At 36.2% G+C, this 21,563-nt stretch overlaps 1 protein-coding gene across 2 annotated transcripts in view; it reads right to left on the bottom strand.

Moving 5' to 3' along the window:
• Positions 1-21,563, bottom strand: part of Rnf128 (ring finger protein 128) — a 127,983-nt gene that overhangs the window by 16,789 nt on the left and 89,631 nt on the right. For both annotated transcript variants that reach the window (XM_060375795.1, XM_060375794.1), the window contains exon 2: positions 12,991-13,238. In XM_060375795.1, the coding sequence (XP_060231778.1) occupies positions 12,991-13,238 (248 nt within the window). The remainder of the gene's footprint in view (positions 1-12,990; positions 13,239-21,563) is intronic.

The following is a 21,563-nucleotide window of genomic DNA, read 5'->3' as shown; positions in this document are numbered from 1 at the left end:
AGAGGTATGATTAAAAATGGTATGATGATTTAATATATATCAGTAAAAGCTACTATCTAAGTAAAAATTTAGGTTATAATATGTGATATATTATTATATATAATATATTACTCTTTCAAATGGATTCAGATGCTATGAATTATTGAAGCAATTATGCTATTTTCAAGCTCAGAGGACATTACAATATACCTTCTCCAATTTCTTTTCTGAAATGGGTCTTGTGTGAGCAAAAGTAGACAGAATTTGAATTCAAATGGACCTATATTCAAAATCTGATTTTGTTACCAAAGAATGACACTAAAAAGTGTCTTACTTACTTTTCTATGAAATGAGGAATATAACAACCTTTACATATTCAATATTAGAAAAATTGCTGCTTACAATCAGTACTGTCTAGGAAAGAGGAGGAATTTGGAGTTGTATCACTGCACACATATCTAAGATGAGTCTGTTTTATTTTTCTTTTTCCTTTTTTAAAAAATTTATTTTTTTATTTTTTTTACTTATTTATTGTAAGTGTGTATGTATATGTGGGGATGTTTTATGTGCTTTGACAAGTGTGTGAAGGACAAACCACAGCTTTCTGGAGTCAGTTTCTTTTTTCACCATATGTATTCTACAAATCAAATTCTGATCAACTGGAAAATGTCTTGACCCATCCAATCAAGTCTCAGTGTGCAAAAAAAAAAAAAAAGTTTTTTATCTATATTTAAGTAGCACAAATTTACACTTCCACATTGATTTTTTTATTTGGTGTAGGTAGACTCATTATTTGAGGACTTGAAATAGATGTATACTAATTATGAAAACATATAATTGTTCAATAACATACTTATTTTTTATTAATTAGAGTTTCTGTTTGTTCTGATGTCCATCCCATTTGCCTTTCTTAGTGAGGATTGATCATCTTACCCAGAGTCCTCTTTCTTGCTTAGCTTCTTTAGGTGTACAGATTTTAGTATGTTTATCCTATATTATATGTCTAATATCCACTTATAAGTGAGTATATTCCATGTGTGTCTTTCTGCTTCTGGGATACCTCACTCAGGATGATCTTTTCTAGTTCCCACCATTTGCCTGCAAAATTCATGATTTTCTTGTTTTTAATTGCTGAGTAGTATTCCATTGTGTAAATGTACTATAATTTTTGTATTAAACATCAAACAAAAGCTCACATAGAGTTGAACAATTCTGTACAACCGAGTCATAAGTAATATGAAATGGGATGACCCAAAAAGTTAAGAAAAGATTAGAAAGTATTAAGTCATTGAGAGATTGTCTTTCTTTTGTGCAGTTTGAATTGGCCACAGGGAAGATATAAGATATTTGTTGTAATGTTGTAAATAAATCCTTCCTTTTCTTTCAGAAAAAAATGTCTATAGTCTACATAAGAATGCCTCTGGTGAATATAGTATATGTGTAATCTAAACTTGAGGTAGATTTTACATCAGGGTAAATGCTGTGTGGACTCAAGATTATTGCAGAAAGACAGATGATACACAATCATATTTTGAATTGAAATCTTACTTTGAATTGTAAAATGAATATAATTAACAAAAATTCATCAAACAATGGGTGTTGAGAACCCGAGTTCATTATGAGAATGCAAAGAGTGTTTTCCCCTCCTCTCTATGCAGGGTCTGTTCCCCCGTGGGGTGTCCAGATGAAACATAGTTTACATGAGAATTAGATATAATGCAAATAAAATATCTGACATAGTGTCTGACATATCACAGACACTCAAAATATTTAGTAAAGACAAATATAAGCTATTGCTCATAAATATCACTGGATCTAGGTAAAATGTCTGTAAATATTCCTGATAAATATGTTTTGGAAGAAAATAATCTATAAAATGGGCATGTAAAGAATATCCTCAATGCCTAAAGATGTATCTTACATATCATTTTTGAAAGGCATTTGACTTAAAGCTAATAAAATTACTAGGCAAACCATTTTTCCTCTATCATAAAAACAGCAAAAATCTCTCTAAGATTGCTTCCTGACCAGTAAATATAGATTACTAAAAATAACTAATGATGATGCTAATGAAAGCCAAAGAAAAACTAGAATAATAGAACTTGATCATTATATTCTTGGAATCCAGTCCAGTAAAACCATCTATAATTCAGCTGTTTTCTGATAGTTTTCAGTCTCTGTTCCTTTCACTGAACAAGTGGGACCCACATGCCTGTCTGTGGCTCAGATTTCTAAGCCTCAGTACTTTCTTATCACATAGATCAGTAGCTAATAAGATATTGAGGAAAAAGTGCAATAGAAAAAGAAACAGAACAGAGAAAGGAATACATTATACCCAGAAATATATCTTTGTTGATATTTTTTTACCTGTCTTTAAAGCATTTCTCATTGAAGTTTAAGTAGCCAACTCTATAGCCAAGTGGTTATTTCCTAACATGCTCATTAGGAAGTGCTATTTCTCTAGTATTTTTACTTGATTAAGTGTATATACTCTGAGATGGAAGGGTGATCTGGTTGCAACATCTTTCGCCCTGTACATCACCAAAGTTGACTCAGCTAATCTGGCTGGCTAGGTTGGTGTCTCCTTTCAACCTTACCACTCAGTGTGTGTCTCACCCAAGGCTTCATGCTTGGTTGAAGAGGACAATCTTCCCTTACAGAGGAGGAGCATTCTTTCCCAGGGTATATGAGTAGCTGTCCTCCTCCTGGTGGAACCTTTAAACAAGCTTTCATTTCAATTAATACATTACCAATTCCCGAATTTTCCATGAAAATGCTTATACATTTATTAGCAATGAATGCCAGACACTTAATTTTCCTTCATTGTACCTAGAATTATAGCACAAATTAAGTTGAGCTTTACGCTTAAAGGCAAAGTTATATGCCATGTATGAATGTATTCCCAAGAAACAAAAGAGCTGGTATTAGTACCAAGCCAAAAATAGGTGATGGGCGTAAAACACACACACACATGACCTAATTGCAAATGCCAAGTTATTAAATAAGAAACTTGTTTATAGAAGATCTCTAAAGACCTACAATATTTAACAACAGCATGATGGTTCATATAGTAACTTATAATTTATTCCAGAGAAGATTCTATGTGAGTGGATGGTGGTAAATGGAGAAACTCACAAACAGCCAAAATGTAAAGAATAAATGTCAGTGGAGTACTTAGCCACAAATGGGACATCTCTATCACTCCCGTCAGAGCTCAGGGACCTCTCTGAGAGAATACAGTAGGAAGACTGTAAAAGCTAGAGTTCAGGGATGGCCAGCACAAAATGTCTTCAGGACACAAGATGACCACTGAACTCATGAACTCACAGCACCTGTGGCTGCCTGCACGAGATAAAACCAGTCAACATTCCTGCATGGAAGTGGGGCTTGAAAGCCCCAATGCTTAGCTGAGGAGCTATTTATAGTTGATGGGGGCAGGGGGAGGGATCATCAGCTTTCTTTAAGGGGGTGCCTCCTCATAGATGACCGATGTTCTACAGCAGTGGTTCTCAACCTTCCTAATGCTGTGACCCTTTAATACAGTTCCTCATGTTGTGGTGACCCTGACCATAAAATTATTTCATTGCTACTTTATAACTGTAATTTTCCTACTCTTATGAATAGTAATGGAATATTTGTGTTTTCCAATGGTCTTAAGTGACCCCTGTGAAAGGGTTACTCAATAGCAAAGGGTCCCTCAACCAATTCCCACAGGTTGAAAATCTTGCTCTAGAGGCTTATCCTACACCCATGATATATAGGCAGTGCAAACTGGACTCTGGGTAAAAGAAAGAGAGAGAGAGAAAACACAGAATTGGTAGGGAGTAGGGATGTTGGGTGAGACTTATAGGGTAAAAATCTTAAAATTCCTTGTATGAAATTCTTAAAGAATTGATACAAATAGTCTTCGAAGAGGACTCTATGTCCTATAAGTATAACATATATATATATTTATATATATTAAATCTTTCTTCTACTAAATTGTTAGTAGCTAGATGACTGGGCTTATGGTTTGTTTTTAAAAATTCTCATAAGTGGCTACTCACTGCTCAGAGAATATTTAATTTTAAAATATAAATACTTTCACAGCTTTCTCAAACAAGACATTTCTCAGTTTTAGTTATTAAAAGTCTCTTTTTCCAGCACATCTGGGGAAAGAAATTTTTAAAGAGCATTTACTGGGCCCCAACTACATATCAGGTTCAGCTTGAAGATTTTTACCTGTGTCATCACGTATAATCATTAACTAACTTGTGAAATAGGTATTTTAATATGCAAGTTTTATAGACAAGTCAAGTGGGTTCTGAAGCTTGACTAAAGTCCAGGCAGGTGGCTAGTTGTGGCCGATTCAGTTTCACCCCAGGTTGTACCTGACTTTAAAGCTCAGGATCTCCCCACACAGTACACTGCTTCCATTGTGTGTTCGCCTTTAGCCTTTAAAAGTCTTTGCATACCTCATGAAGAAGACAAAGGAAAGAAACCAGGGAAGGAACCCTCAAAGTCACTATTATTCAGTCTTAAATCATTTCTAAATCGCTATCCATTGTGATTTGAAAAATATTTTAAGTAGGTGTATTATACTAACAGCCTCTCCCTTCCTCCTCAGTCCTAAATCATATCTGGTTTAAGAATACTTGACAATGGAGTTGAGAACTGAAAAAAACAAAAACAAAAACAAAAACAAACAAACAAACAAAAAACACTGCTTTTTTTTGTGTGTAAGCCAATTTTCTTAACAGAAGCTTAATGCCATTCTTCCAACCAATCAAAGGCTTTGACCGTGCCAGTAACTGAAGATAATCAGCTACACAGTTTTGGGTTGTTGTTGCTGTTTCGGTTCGGAGACTTTACAAGGTGGCTGTGGGGGAGGAAGCCGAGAATAAAGTCAAACCAATTCTCATCAGTTATTGTCATTTTCAATTTTAAACTTGTAGTGAACACAGGATATTCTATTTAGTTCATCTCTATATTTATACCACATTATGTAAAATATATGTCAGTCTGTTCATTTTTCTGTCCGGGGTTCAGTCACAGGACATTTTACATTCACTGTAACTGAAATATACACCAACAACTTTGTAGAGTTAGATTAATTAGTTAATGTTGCTAGAGTATACAAAACAAAGAAAGGGAATAACAAACAAATGAGATTTTTCTGCACATGAGTCATGCCTTTTACAAAAACAAACATTTTATTACAAGCTAAAAATATAGGACATTTTCCAACAATGAAGATTAAAAAATCTTAATATTGGCTCAGAGTTTATAAAAATGATGTTCAATGTTTTTAGAAAATAAAGAGTAAGAGGATTCTTTCCCCAGGATACCTTCCTGTGAGCAAATGCAATGTTTGTGCTATGTGGCAACTTCGGCATCAGAAATGAAAGGCATTGAAAATGAAAGTTCATAGAAAACCTATGCATAATATTTAAATAAGAGAGTTCCTACAGTGTGAAAAATTTATCTTCATTTAAAATACATAAAGAAGCAACTTTAAGAAAAAAAAAAGTGTTCCTTATAGGAAAGGAGAAGAAAGTGATTAAACAGGTTCCCATATATCTAAAAACCTTGGAGACAGGGATAAAGAGGAACATAGATCATTCCCATAAAGATGGCCACCATTAACAGTATAAGGAACTGTACTGAAAGGAAGAATTGTGAAAAAAAGGGAAATTGGCCAAAAGATATGTTACAACTAAGATTATTGGCTTTTCAAAGAAAAATAATCAGCACCTTTAGAAACTATGGTATGACTATATTTGTACTTCTGAATCAACTCTAGTCCCTAGCAAACATTTCCCCTTTTCACAACCCTGGTACCTGCTGTTCTTCTCTCTGCTTCTATGAGATTAACTTTTTTACAAAGAGAAGAAAATTCTGTAATTTTACTATTCAAAATCATTGACATGAAATTCGCTAGGATAGTAGCTCTTAAGTGTCATCGCAATACAAAAATGGATGCATCTAAACACACACAGAGATAACTCTACCTGGCAAAAGATAGTCAATAAATTAGCTATAGCAATTATTTCACAATGTATAGCATATCCAATCACCATGGGGAACATTTTGTATACAACCTTATTTGCCAATTCTGTAGCATGAACTTTAGAGAAAGGATTAGTGATATCATCTGGGTGTGGTTATGTCTGGCTGTCATCCCAACCATTGGGCACAGCTGAGATGGAAGGATTGCTTGTGTCAAAAGTTCATCACCACCTTGAGTAACAGTTATGCAGTGTGACTTAAATGTTTTTGAAGGCTCATATTATAAGGGTGTTGTTTCCAGTCTTTGGCAGTACTATAAAGTGGTAGGACCTTTAGGAAGTGGGTCTGAGCGAAGGTAAATTAAAGTATTGAGGGTTTTCCCTTAAAGAGGATGTTGGGATCCCACCCTTTCCTGTCGTCTCTTGTCTTGATGACCACAGCAGAGTGAGTAATTACTCTTCATAGCTACATGGTCTGCTGTGATGCTTTAGCCAGCCCCATGTGACTAGGTAAATTGATGGTGGACCGAACTCTCAACTCTGTGAGCCATCATAAACTTACCCTACTTTAAATTTTCTCAAACATTTTGTCACAGTGGCAAAACCAAACCAAACCAAACCAAACCAAACCAAACCAAACCAAACCAAACCAAACCAAACCAAACCAAACTGAAACATACTAGCAAAACTGAAACCCAGCCTCCAAAAACAGCAATGACAAACCAACAAGAGCAAGAGCGATACAACTATAAAATTAGAGTGCCTGAATATATTAAAATTCAGAGACTTGTTATTTGAGTTTCTTTTTAATCTGTGAGAAAGGCAGAAGACTATAAAGATAGGTTTCATTTTAGACAAGTTTAACTTATTCCATGTAAGAGCCAAAATTCTCATGGCTTTGTAAAAAGCCCTGAACAATTCCCAAATTTAGGTAAGAACATACATGTAAACACACCAAACACAAATATACATAAAAGCATATATTCAATACTTAAATATATATATATTTAAACATGAATAGACAGATGATAGATTTGATAGAAAAAGAAGGGCACAAAGTGTAAGCAGCTAATAGATTTTTCAGTTAATTTAACTAATAGACTGTGATTGAAAATATTCTAGATAATACTATACTCAAATTATTTTGAGGCAGGTTCTCACATTGTAGCCCAGGCTTGTTTGGAACCCACTATGTAGCCAGGCTGCCTCAGACATTCAGTGACCTTCTTGCCTCAACCTTCCAAATGCTGAGATCATAGGCATGAGCCAACATACCAGCTCCAAGGACAAATTTTAAGATATGAATACAGCTTAGCCCTTCTTCATCCGTGAACACTGTGTTGCTATATCTAACAGTAAGCTGTAGAGAGAGATGTGGTATATCTCTACCTAAGGAACTAATTTGAGTATCAGAGTCCCAGACTCAAATTGTAAGATTGGGGAGGGCTGGTAGCTAGGATCATCCTTGTTGCAACCGGGGCATGCTGTCTGAAACGAGGCACCCAGACAATGAAACCAGGTGCAGATCATCTAGCTAGATTGTTATACAAAGCAGTCTTGAAAAACTGGTACAACACGGTTCACTGCTCCAGCTGTATCTCACAATACATCGATCAGTACCATAAAGGATACTTTAAGGGCCACATTCTTAGGGTTGGCTCATGTCCAGTCACGGTTATCTTGGGAACATTCAAGGAGTAAGCAACTAGTTCTGCTCTGTTACCTCTTGTCTCACAATGTATTCACACTGTCTTTGCACAGAATCTTTTTTACAACAAAATCATCCTGTAGTGCCTTTTATATATAAAGACTTCATTTGGTATTTATTAAGTAGTTATGTGCTGTTATATCCATATTTTATTTATAATATGAATACATAAATAGCATTCAGCTGATATTTAGATTCAGTTTTGAATCTATATTTATACTAGTTAAAATTTTATATTAGCATATTATAACATTTGTATACATTTGTGTATATATATATATATATATACACATACACACAAACAGACAAACACATATAGACACACAGTCTGTAATGACAATAAATATACATAATAAGTGCAGAAGCCAACAAGAAGTAGAAAGGGGCTCAAAGAAACAATTCAACCATCTGTAAGACCATCACAAATATTTTTTATTGCTGTCCCAGTTCCATTATCCATTTACCCCTTGATCTATAGCTACTTGAACTTTGTAATCAGCTTGTCCAGAGTAACAACTTATGTAACCTTGATTATTTAACTCTGTGTATGTGTGTGTATACCAAAAGTTAACATCATGAATTTTCCTAAATTTCTTTCCACCTTATTTTTGTTTGTTCTGTTTAAGTAATTATATCATTTTCCTAGTTCCTTTTTCTCCCTCCAACCTATATTCATATGAACATCTATTCATATATATGAGTATATATGAATACACACACATATACTGGTCAGTCCAGCTACTGTTAATTACACACATATGATTTCAGAGCTGACCACCTGGATAAACAATTATGGTACTCATTCCTGAGGAAGACTATTTCACCTGCTCTCAGCATTCCTTAGGTGCCTGCTAGGAATTGCAGTCTGTGAGATTTTCCCTTTCCATGCTAGCAGGTCTACTGTTCATCTTATTTTTTGAGACCAAGTCCCTCTGTGACCCAGAACTCACAAATTTGGCTAGATTGTTTAGCCAGTAAAGCCCAGGTTCTTCTGTCTCCTTCCTCCCACTCTTCCAGCCCTGGGGTTATAGGCAAGCCCTGGCATACTTGGCTTTTCTATGAGTGCTGGGGATTTCATTTAGATCTTAAACTCGTGAAATAAGCATTTAATCAATGGGGATATATCCCTAGGCTTTTAAATGTGGGGTGTGTGTGTGTGTGTGTCTGTGTCTGTGTGTGTGTGTGTGTGTGTGTGTGTGTGTGTATTAGATTGAATCCATAAGTACATGTAAGAGAAGTACTCTACTCCTAAGCTACAGTCTCACAATTCAAAGTATGGTCAGGATACACTTTAGCTTAGGGATTGGATAGACCAGGGGTAGCACAGAACTCTACATTTCTAGGAGAATTTGCCTTTCCCATGTAGGAACTATTATTATAGAGAACTGTCACTAGTGGCAGTGACTGTGTCATGTTTAGGTTTCATGTTAGCTGAGACAAAATGCATCATTCATTCTTGTTCACCTTACTATATAGTTAAAGGTTCCCATTAACTGTTGTACAGCATGGCTGACTCCCTCCATTATGAACTACATGGGTATCATTAGTATAATTTTTATCCTCATACCTAGTCTTATTTCTATTACAACATATGACTTGTAAACTTTAATGAGTTTTATTGTGACATTTCCACACCTATATTCCTCTTCTCAAGAAGTTATTTCTTAGCTATTGCTTGTTAATTAAACTTGTCTTTGATAGTTTCATTCATGCACATACTATATACTAACTACTCTCTCCCTGTACCCTCCCTTATCTCTTTCCAAATAGGTCAATCCTCCGTCTACCCTACACATCTCTTTCTCACATTCACGGCTTTTTGTCCTGTTTTGTGAGCCACTGTGTTTAACCATGGATGCCTATATAACTGTTGCCTTGAACTATCCACTGTAGCCTGGTGGGCTAATCATTAGGTATGCAACAGAAGACAATGATTCTCCTCTTCTTGAAAACCTATCACTATCCAGTAACAGTTCATCAGGGATGGATACAGCTGCATAGCCCCTGCCCTAGCCATGACTGACTGCTGACATGCCAGTCTTGTGCACGTTCAGGACAAGTAACCACAGTTGCTGTACGTTCATTGCTGCAATGCTTGTATGACACATACCAGACAGCTTCGCACAGTTCTCCCTATCTTCTGGCTCTTACACTCTTTCTGCTTCTCCTCTACAATGTTTCCTGAACATCTCAATTACTCTGGTTTGTGGGAGTATTTTATCAAGGCTCCATTGCATGCTAAGGGGATTTCATTTTTCTGCTGCTCTTGGAAATAATCCCTTCCTATCTATTTGAATTACTATATCTTAGTCCTAAAATCACTGTTCATTACAAGTAAATGTACAAGGATGACACCAATAAACATGTTAATGTAGAAAGGAGAAAACTCTTGAACTCTCAACTGTACGCAAAGAACCAAGAACACTGAGAATAGGAGAAACAGTCCCCCCCAGGAAGAATACACCAACTGGTTATCCAACACAAAATTGTCAGTTCTGAAAACTTACACACAAGTTACATTATACAGACTGATTGTATTTATGTGTTTAGGAGCACACAGACACAGACAGAGAGACAAACAGACAGACACACACACGTAACAACAATTAAAGAGGCCAAGAATTTGAAGAAGAGAAACCTGAGATGGGTTAGAGGGAGATAATGATGTAATTAGTTATAATCTTAAAAAATACATTTTAAAAGTGCATGTGAAACCAGGCTCTTCTTGTTACACCTATTCCAGTCCCTATTTTACTGAGCACCCTCTTTTGGTTTCATCCAAGGTAAGCTGTCACTGTGTATCAACTGCCTTAAATAATATCAGTATACATATACCATGCCTCCCTCCCAATGTTGAATATTGTATTCTACACTGTTATAGTGGTCATTGCCACAAGAAGCTTAGTATTTAGTGTCACTGTGCCTTTAGGTTTCTCATAATCTTTATTTCATATTAAGGTTGTTTCAAATAGAAACAGCAATCTGATTTTCCATGCTCAATATGTTATTTTCATTCATAACACATTGTTTTTTTTTTCACTATGTCTAGAAGTTTTCATCTGCAAAAGCACAATGGTATGTGTTCTTACACATCTTCTATGACCATGTCAAGATATTACACATATGAGCTCATCTGAGTAATTATCATAACTTATACTTTCATCAATTTGTGTAATATTTACTACTATGCTTCATAATCTTCAGAAGAAAGATATCTCTAGATACAAAATGTACCCTAATATTCTTCTGGTTTTTAGTGACAGAGTGTCACTATATAACCTTGGATGCTATGTGGCAAGGCTGGACTTGAACTCACAAAGATCCATCTGCTTCTGCTGGGATTAAAGGCATGTACCACCATTCCCAGTCTTCCTCAATATTCTAATAATGGGGAAAGTTTCCATAGTACAGCTTCAACATTTCTACCAGTACAATGCAAAAAAAAAAAAAAAAAAAAATGCGGCAAAATGCCCATTGAAAGTTGTAAACATGTACATGAAGATTTTTCAAACAACTATGAACTTAAGAAAACCAAATATACTAAGTAACATTACAGCACTCAAGTCTTTATAAGCAAAAGTGACTACTGAGCATATATTTAATCCGTTTATGCTCAAAGAAGAAAGATAAAAATACAAAAAACAGTAAAAGTGGGTCATTTAAAAGCCTTCTGAAACAGATGAGAAGCTTTAATGCTATTCTTGAGAAATTGTACAGAGGTTGACTTTCATAAAATACGCTATAATCTACGAAAATTGCTTAAATGACACAGAGTTGGAGTTAAGGTTTAACCAGGGTTGATTTTGTGAGCAAGAATGTCCATCCCTGTGTATTCATAGGCTACACATATATGGATTTAGCAAACCCTGGATTGAAAATATTCAGAATAAAAAAAACTGCATGTCTCCTGGGAATGTGTGGAGTTTTTCTGACAGTCATTCCTTATTAAATATAGCATAAGACTTCTTTGCATAGTATCAGTTATTATAAGTAATCTAGACATGATTTAAAGTATTTGTATATGCATAAGTTATATATGCATACACATATCCATATTCAGATCTCATTTTATGTGAGAAACTTGAGGGCCATGGATCAGAGTATACAAGACGTCCTAATACCAATCCCCTATATATGCGAAATAGATACCTACACTAAAGAGATGGAAGATAAAGAGAACTGAAGATGTATACATGTGAATGGCCACAGAATCTAAGCTGATTAACTAGAGAAGTGAGACTATAGGAAGGGGGGAAATGGTTTAAAAGTGACAAGATTAGGAATAGAAAATTTTAGGTACTCCTCTATTCCATTACCCTTTGGATGTTTTGTTCTACCATTCCCATATTTTGCCTTTTAAAGCGCTGATGTTAAATATGGTAAAATTATGAAAACCTAATATGTTTTAGAGCTTAACATTGTTATTATGAGCAATTAGGCTTTTAAAACCTTCCTTGGGTTGGCTTAGTGGGTAAAGGTACCTAAGGCTAAGCCCAACATGAATTCAATTCTTGGAACCCACATGCTGGAAGGAGAGTAGGACTTGGGCAACTTGTCTTCTGATCTTCATATACACATGGTGGCATGCAATGCCCCCCACAGGTATTCATAAACACAAAATAAACAACTGTAATAAAACCTGCCTTGTCATAAAGTTCAGCATTTCTTTTGTTAGTTCCACTCCTACAAACAAATTCTCTTTCTCTCTCTTCCTCCTCTCTCTCCCTCTCTGTCTGTCTGTCTCTCTCTCTCTCTCTCTCACACACACACACATTTACCTTCAGGCAGTGACAACAGTTACAATGGCTTTATGAAGATTTCTTCATCTGTACGTGTGTTTGTTTGTTTTGTTTTGAGACAGGGTTTCTCTGTGTCGCCCTGGCTGTCATGTACTTGCTTTGTATACTAGGCTGGTCTCGAACTCACACAGATATGCCTGCCTCTGTCTCTCCAAGGCTGAGATTAAAGGTATGACCAACCATACCCAGCTCGTCTGTACTTTCTAATTTCTTTATTTTCTTTGAGTGTGAAGTGCTTTTATAATTTAGAAGAACAGTTCATTTAAAGCAACATACGTATTTACAGTCATTTATAAACAAATGTTGGCTGTGCTTCTTTAGAGGTGTTAAAAGTCTTAAGCAGGATTCACTTCTTTGAAAAGTGACAGAATATAGGACTTGAGACAATGGAAGCTAATATACTTCTAGAATAACTAGATTTCATAAAATATATGCATAGGTGTTTGTCTACTAAGTACATTAATACACATGAAACAGTAGAAATATTTTAAAATAGGGAAAAGGGAGGATTACAAACCTGCTTCCTGCTTTGAGCTCTTGCATTTCGTAATCTTCGAGCAGAATAAAAGATAAAATAGCCCACAGTTGCTGCCGTAATAATAAAAAAGGACACGGAAACGAAGAAAATTGAATAATGATTCACCCAAGGGCCATGTTTTTTCCCTACTTCGATGACCATTGTTACTTGTATGCCTCTTTGAATAGACTGTAGAATTTTTGTTCCTTTTAGATTGCCAATCATGATTGCAACAATGTCTCCTGCACCTGTGAAAGGAAATGAATTCAGTTTTAGTTTGAGATTCTTACTATAAAAAGGTAATTTTAATTGATGATTAAAACATTTAAAATAAGACCTAATGATACAAAAGGTTGTGTTATCATTCAATTAACATTATTAAGCATGTATTACATATTCAAAAGACATAAGGGTTATAACAAATCTTAATTCAGTCATTAATCAAAGGAGCTCATGTTTTAAAGCAGGGGTTCTCAACTTTCTTAATGCTGTGACCCATTCATACAGTTCCCCAACCATAAAACTATTTCTTTATGACTTCATAACTGTAATTTTGATACTGTTATGAGTCATAATGCAAATATCTGATACATTGCATATTTTATATGTGATTCCCCTGGGTTGAAAACAGCTGCTTTAAAGGAAATAATCATACACAATATTACCCATAATTCAAAAGCATTGCCTTTGTGATCTAGTTTGCTTTTTTGTTTGTTTGTTTGTGATAAGGTCTCACTGTCTCCCAGATAAGCCTGGAACTCAGGTCCTCCTGCCTGAGCCTCCTGAGTAGCTAGGAGTACAAGCCTGAGAAAGTATCCCAATATGCTAATTGTGTGAAAGCCTTCTTAATAACAAACAGTCCATTGGCTTCTATACAATAGAACTCAACTCCTCAGGAATTAAAAAAATGCATTTTTTAATTTATAAGGAGGCATATTATCATATGTACTCAATATTAATATATACAAAGATTTACATATCAAGATAGGGATTTGAGACAAATGATCCTCATAAAAATGTTTTGCAGCCCATGTACGTCTTCATGATATACAATTTTTCAACATCAAAGATAATAGCTAATTTGTACAAGCTGCTTGGGAAGAAGCAGCAGACCGGTGAAAGGAGAACATAGGACAAGAGAGGGCAATGGGTTGGCTAACACAATCAAAGCTTATTGTATGCATGGATGAACTATCGTAAGCCAGTTCTTTATTTTGTACCGATTAATGCAATATGAGACAAAATAAAAAGGAAAGAATAACAAGAGAGGAGGATGTGCCTTCATTCGACTAACATTTATTACAAGAAATTCAAAGAAAAAGCAGGCAGGCAGGCAGGGAGGCAGGCAGACAGACACATTTTGTTCTGAGAGCTCTAAGGGTTTATATATGGACCTGTCCAGGTTAGCATGGGAGATAATACAGGAAAGGGATAGAAGTATTTGTTTCCATCTAGCACCAGTTAAGGACAAACCTGAACTTAGACTACTCCTGTCACTAACAGCCTCATGTCTGTAATAACCTCTTTTCTACCCCCACACGTTTGGTTAGAAAAGCGAGACAAACTATCTTTCTCAGCATTCTGAGAATGTCTTTGTTCAAGTCATTCCAATGCTTATCAAGGTTTATAATCCTCTAAGTTTTTATAATCCAAGGTGTATGATCTTAAGCAAAAGAAGGGTTCTTTGAATGTTAATGTATTGCCAACCAGGGAAACCACTTATTGATACTAGGTTAAGGTACTACTCAAGGTTAATGATCAAACTCCAGCTTGGAATAAACAACCACCCACAAATAAGTCTCTAAAAGACCTTTAGACTAGAATTTAAACACAAACGACAATACTAAAATAGTATTGTCACTTTCAATGATTAAAAGCAAAAATCTTAAATGGTGGTATATTTTGTACACTATTTTAACCCAAACAAATAACCTTTGAAATTTACAGCTCTCAGTACCAAAACACTTTAAAGGATTAGGCCACACAGAAACACCTCACACTACATAGGGTAGGATCCTTTCCTAATATATGCAAGAGATACCACTAGAGATCTTTTGATCATTTTATGTTATGCACACAAGTGTTTGCCCGAATGTCTTTGTGTGTACAACGTGTGATGTGCATGCAGTACAGTTAGAGGAGTCTGTCAGATCCCCTGGAACTGGAGTCACAGCTAGTTATAAGCTATTAAGTGTCTGGGAACTAACCCTGGGTTCTCTGAAAAAGCCATGGGTGCTCTCAACCTCTAAACCATCTCGCCAATGCATCACTGCAACAGTTATAGCTCTAAACGAGCTATATCACGTATTTTTAACATGTGGTAGTTAAATTCTTAGGGTTCCTACAGACTGATGTGTGACAACTCAGTCTGATAGAAGTTAATGACTCACTATCTTATTTCCGTGGAGGAAAATCACAAAAGGTACAGGACATGACAGGAGTATAAAGCATAGACAGAGTTTTCTGTATCTCATTCTAAAACAAACATGAGCAAAATTTCCGTTATGAGTCATAGAGTGTATAAGTTAAAGGTGGCTTTTTTTTGTTGTTGTTGTTACTTATCTTTGCTTAAATGTTTAGCCATGAAACTAAAACTTCTATGTCTTTTTCTTATGAGGAAAACATCTGTCTACAAAGTTTTCATCAAATTGTAATGTGCATATTTAACAGCACAGATAATTTTAAAAGTCAAGTTTGGAGTGTATTTCCATTTAAAGGAATTGTTTTTATATCATGGATGCTGCCTTCTAATAAGTTGCTGACTAGTAGAAAGAGGGTTTTTTCTCCCCTTAGAAGATAGAGTCAGTAGCAGAAGTGGATACTCACACTAGGTGCTGTGGTCAGACAGCTTTAAAAGTAAAACGGTCAAGAATGTGCATTCTGTGCCCATCAGGAACAAGGTTGTGTTACAAGTCCCACAATCCATATTAATACATATTTTAAGAAGGCTAAGTGACAGAATTACACTTCCAATCATATAAAAGACATGTGTCACATTTCAACTCATCTCAACATGATTCTTAGCATAAAAGAACACTTAGAAAACTATTTTGTATGATATAAGTGCATTACCCCTTTTTCATGAATTTTAAATAAGTAGATATTTAGGTAAAGTCATTATCTCTCTTTTTGTTGTGTGTGTGTGTGTGTGTGTGTGTGTTGTGGGCTTTGCTCATGTGTATACGTACGGAGAGATGAAGGCTCGATGTCAAGTTGTCTGCCTCAGTTTGTTTTCATGTTATTTTTTGCAACACATCCTCTCACTGAAATTAGAGCTTGCATTATTAAATATCTCTTCTTCCCCAATGCCTTGCAGCTTTCTAAAAACTGCTCCTTGTCTAGTGTTCCACATCGCAGTTAATAGCATCACAACTCTTCAGGTAACAAAGCAGCAATAGAGTCAGTCCTCTTTAACTCTTTTAAAAATAATTGATTATATATATCTTATATAGTACAACCCAACCACAGCCTCCTCTCTCTCCCTTCCATCCAGTCCCCCAGCTAAATTCCCCTCTCTCCCCAAATCTACTTCTCCTCTGTTTCCCTGCAGGAAGGAGCAGGTCTTACAATAAGACTGGACAAGACAACCCAGTAGGGAGAAAAGGGTCCCATGAGAAGCCAAAAGAGTCAGAGACAACCCCACTCACATTGTTAGGAGTCCAATAAAAACCCCATGCTAAAGAACCACAGCATGTATTCAGAGGGCCTGGTGCAGGCTCCATAATTGCCACAGGGGCAATTATGCTCAGAGCTTGTAGGAGCGGTCAACCAATGGCTGTCTAACCTGAGGCCCACACCAGGAGAAGCAGCCCATGCATGACACATCATAGATGGTCAGGATCTAGAAGCTGGATGGCTCAGTTACCTTTGGTAGAACCAACACAACTGACAAAAAAAAAAAAAAAATAGTCAATGGAATGATTCCCAATGACACTCTGCTATATTCACAGGATCAGTGCCTAGCCCAATCATCATCAGAGAGGCTTCCTCCAGCAGCTGATGGGAGCAGATACAGAGATCCACAGTCAAACATTAGGCAGAGATAGGAGAAGTTATCTTTAACTCTTTAGTGCTCTTGGTCTTTTCCAATATCAAAATATTTTTCATATTCCCACTGCCCTTATAATTTGGCACATTTCTACAACCTGTTTTCCCTACATCATGTACCCTTAATGTTCAGTTTACCAAGTCCCCTTAAAGTACAGTAAGATATCCCCTTAAAGTTTCGTAAGAATTCATTTTCCTGTTTGTTTTTTGACATGTGTTGATTATGTCCTGCTCAGAATTCTTTACTTACTCTTTATTACTCGTTGAAGCCTGACTCCTTGGTCTAGGGTATAAAACCTCATATGATGTGGTTTCAATGGAGTTGTATGCTTTGGTATGTCTCCCTTACATTCCCACTTCAGGCATACCTAGATTTAACCACATGGGACCATTTGTTGCCATTCACTTTTCATTAACTCTATTTTTTTTTCTGTACTCTCATCCTCAAGTTCCCCGCATCCATTCTGATTACTGCCCGCTTGCCCATTTGCCTATGTCCCTGAAGAAGGAATTCATATAGTGCCCCTACATAGTTTTCCCGAGTAAAAAATGTTCCAACACTTTTTGTTCTCAATTTTTATTTAGTGTGCATGTGTGTGTTGGTGTGTACATGTATGTGAACACAGTCACATGAGTGGAGGTCAGAGGACAACCGTGGGAGTCTGTTCTTTCCTTCTACAAAGTAGTTCCTGGGGATAGATTTCAGGTTATCAGGCTTAGCAGCAACTGACTTTACCACCCACTAAGCTACCTCACTAGCCTCTGCTACTTGAATTTAACTTTTATCTAGTTCTTCATTTTGTTTGACAACTCAGTCAACATACCTAACTCCCTCTCTAAACTAGAAATCTTTTTTTTTTTTTTTTTTTTTTTAGTGAAAAGAGTCTTTGAATTCACTATAGTAATGTTTTCTTTATGGGATAGATGGGAAGTTAGTACAATTTACTGGAAAAAGTGCTTTACACAAATAGTAAATTTCAACCATATTTATGTCAGTAGCTCTTTAATCATTGTGTGATATGTGTATACACTGTGTGTATGTATGCATTAATGTGTGAATACAAGTGCACACATTCTACAACATAATTGTGGACATGAGGACAACCTAGGGTATCAGTCTTCACTTTCCACCTTGGCTGAGACAGGGTCTTTTGTTGCTTTTCTCTACTGCATAGTCCAAGCTAGCTAGCATCTGAGCTTCTTGAAATTTTCCTGTCTCTTTTCCTATTTCCCTCCAGGAGAGTTGGGATTACAGATTCACATACTGCTCGGTATGGAATTACCTGGATTCTGGAGATTTAACTCAGGTCCTCATGCTTACATGGCAAGTGTTTTATTCACTGAGCCATCTTCCCAACTTTTTAGTAGCAGACATAATACATTTAATATAGTCAAGCATGTTTAGCAAAGTACTTATCTTTAAAAATGTATCTAGTGTATGAAATCATACACTGAGCTTTGTGTTCCATAAATGAACATAAAATACACTTAAACACAAAGTTAGAATATTTTAAGATAATCTACAAGTAGTGTTTTTTTTTTTCTTTTCTAAAGAACACATATGACTCAGGAGATAAACACTTGCCTCTACAGTCTGACAACCTAAGTCAGTACCCAATACCCTTGTAAGAGTGGAAGGATGGAACCAAATCCACAGTGTTATTCTCTGGACTCCATATCCATGTTGTGGCATGTGTGTGCTCCTTTCATTAAAAATAAATTAAGTAAAAACCAGCCAGAAAATATTAGGTTCATTCCATTCCATATTTAATACAGAGTTTTTGTTCTAGTCGAGTATTTGAAACAATAACCCTGTAATATTAAAAACATGTCAGTTGAACTGGCTTCTTATTCCAAAGACAACAAGTACAAATATGTAATAATGTCCTGTTTTCATAACTAAGATACACTAATTATGATTTATTATCGACAATGGATTACCTTTGTAAACCACTATTTAATATAGCAGTAATATTATCTGTCCCCAGATTCTTATAATTTGCACTGAAGTCATATATTATTGGAGCTGGAATAGACTTCATGAATCAGCCTAATTAATTTAAAAAAAAAGTAACTAATACTGGACAATTTTCTGTGGTGGGGGAAGATTATTGCTTAACTTGTTGCTAATAGCATCAGCTCTCCTCTCCATTTGTGTGCTTCGCCACGGCTGTTGGGTAAAAAAGACAATTAAGCTTGGTTGTACAAGAGCAAAATGGGCTTTCAGAGAGCATCCAGTGAAGATGGCTTCAGTGCAAGTATGCTACAGGATTCATATTTGTTGATCAGTGATATTTTTGTTTACTTCCTCAATTTTACCCATACTCTGGATGGTTAAGGTAGTTACCAGATATGATTTACCTATAAACTATGGTATTAATAGATTTAATCCGCACACCAGCCATTTAAGGTAGGCATTTCTCTTGTTCCAATTATAAGATAAAATTGAATTCCCAGCAATGAAAGAGGAAAAGAGAGACACAGCTAGTTGCTATAGTGCTCCATTTTTAATGAAATCTAGTGATTTGACTTTGAAAATAAACATTAAAGAGAGATACCCAGGGGTACAGTTAGAAAGTTTAAAAGCTGGTTCTAAGGGTTGGAAGAAGCCCCAATTGGTAGTGTAATTCACTTCTATCGTGCAAAGCTTCCAATTGTAGCTACATGGTACATGACCCATCGAGGTCCAGCTTACTAGTGGGCATTATGGTAAAAATGTCTAACATCCAAAACATAACTGATAACAAACTTAGCTGGATCATTCTTTTCACTTAATTATAGTTACCTTTAAAGCCAGTCAATGTTAGGGCTGGGAGATAACTTGGCTTGTAAAATGCTTACCTTTCAAGGACAAGGATAAATTTGATTCCCAGAAGCCACCTTAAAAAACGGCTAGGTGTGTTGACACTTGTCATCCCAAAGCTTAGAAAGGCAGAAACAGGCAGGTCACGGGGTTGGAGGATTTTTCCAGCCTAGCCTAGTTGGTGAGTTTTAGGCCAGTGAGAGCCCAGTGTCAAAAATGTGTATGGCATATGAAGAATGACAGTGAGGTTGCTCTCTGACCTCAATTTATGAGTATGTACCCCACAACACATACACACATACTTGCACACGTGCGCCCACATACACACACACAAACACACACACACACAAGTAAAAAGGCAATCAATGTGTATATACAATCCCAAGTTAAATTTGTTTTTCTACATATTCCTCTGTTGAAAACCACAAAATAAGATTGACTCTGGAACTCCAAAGAATACATTAATTTTAGTGGAACAAAACCAAAATGAAACAAATCAAAACTAGCTCTGTGTTTCAGGGCTGAGAATTAAATGCAAGGCCTCCATAAGGAGACCATAAATGACAGGCAAGCAATTTACCACTAAGCCACACCCCAAGGATCTAAAGAAAGCTTTTTATGACTGTTGGGTGTGTTTGAGTTTCTCATGCTAAAGCAAACCTTTGTTTATCCAAGCTTTGTTCTCCTTTAAGCTTTCCTATGGACTCCCAATATTGTACACGGCTGTTACTACAATGGCTTCATCTGATTCCAAATCTTTCAGATTTTCAAATTAGGTTTAATGACTTTAAAAATTTTCTTTTCTTCCTTTGTTGTCATTGTGCTAAGAACTGAGCTCAGGGCCTCATGTGCAACAAGCAAATGTTCTATCCTTGAGCTACAATTTCAGCTTAATAAGTGATCTTCCTAAAGGCTCATGAAATATTTATTATGTAAAGTTAGCCACTTGTGATGAACAGTACACATACATCAAAGACACATCTATACAGGCTGGAATAACGTCTTTCTTTCATTTTGATTCTGTTTTCAGTTTTAAATTTTTGTGTATCCATAGACACCCGTGGGAGTCATTTCTCTCCTTCCACCACACAGGGCTGACAGAATGAACCAGAATTAACTATGTTGTCATAGGAAGCATCTGTGCCCTTTGCCCACTGAGATATCTTGCAGGCACTTAACTCACTTCTCACCACCCCATGCTGCCTTCTTTTCTTTCTTTTTTTTTTTTTTTGCATTTTTTAAATTTAATTTTATCTTATTAATTACACTTTATTCACTTTGTATCCCCCCATAAGTCCCTCCCTCCTCCCCTCTCAGTCCCACCCTCCCCTTTCTCCTCCCCTTCCCCTTCTTCGCGCATGCCCCTCCCCAAGTCCACTGATAAGGGAGGTCCTCCTCTCCTTCCTTCTGATCTTAGTCTATGAGATCACCTTAAACAGAGTCTCAGGTAGCTCAGACTTGCCTCCAACTCACTATGTAAAAGAGGCTGACCCTAAATTCCTGACACCCCTGTTAATCTCTTCCCAATTGCAGGGATTACAAGAGTGACCCACCAGGCCTGGAAGCATTTTCATTTTTAACAAGAGCTGGAAAATATAATTGATGTGATTTCTCAAAGGGACAATTAAAAATATGGCCCGTTGCCTATTAGGGAGAATGAGGTACTGCCATTCTCTATCCAGAGACAATCAAAGCACTTCTTCAAAGCTCATGAAATTGATCT

The sequence above is a fragment of the Meriones unguiculatus genome, chromosome X (assembly GCF_030254825.1).
Source record: "Meriones unguiculatus strain TT.TT164.6M chromosome X, Bangor_MerUng_6.1, whole genome shotgun sequence".
Lineage (NCBI taxonomy): Eukaryota > Metazoa > Chordata > Mammalia > Rodentia > Muridae > Meriones > Meriones unguiculatus.
Note: the sequence above shows the minus strand (reverse complement) of the source record. Positions and strands in the feature narration are given on the sequence as shown.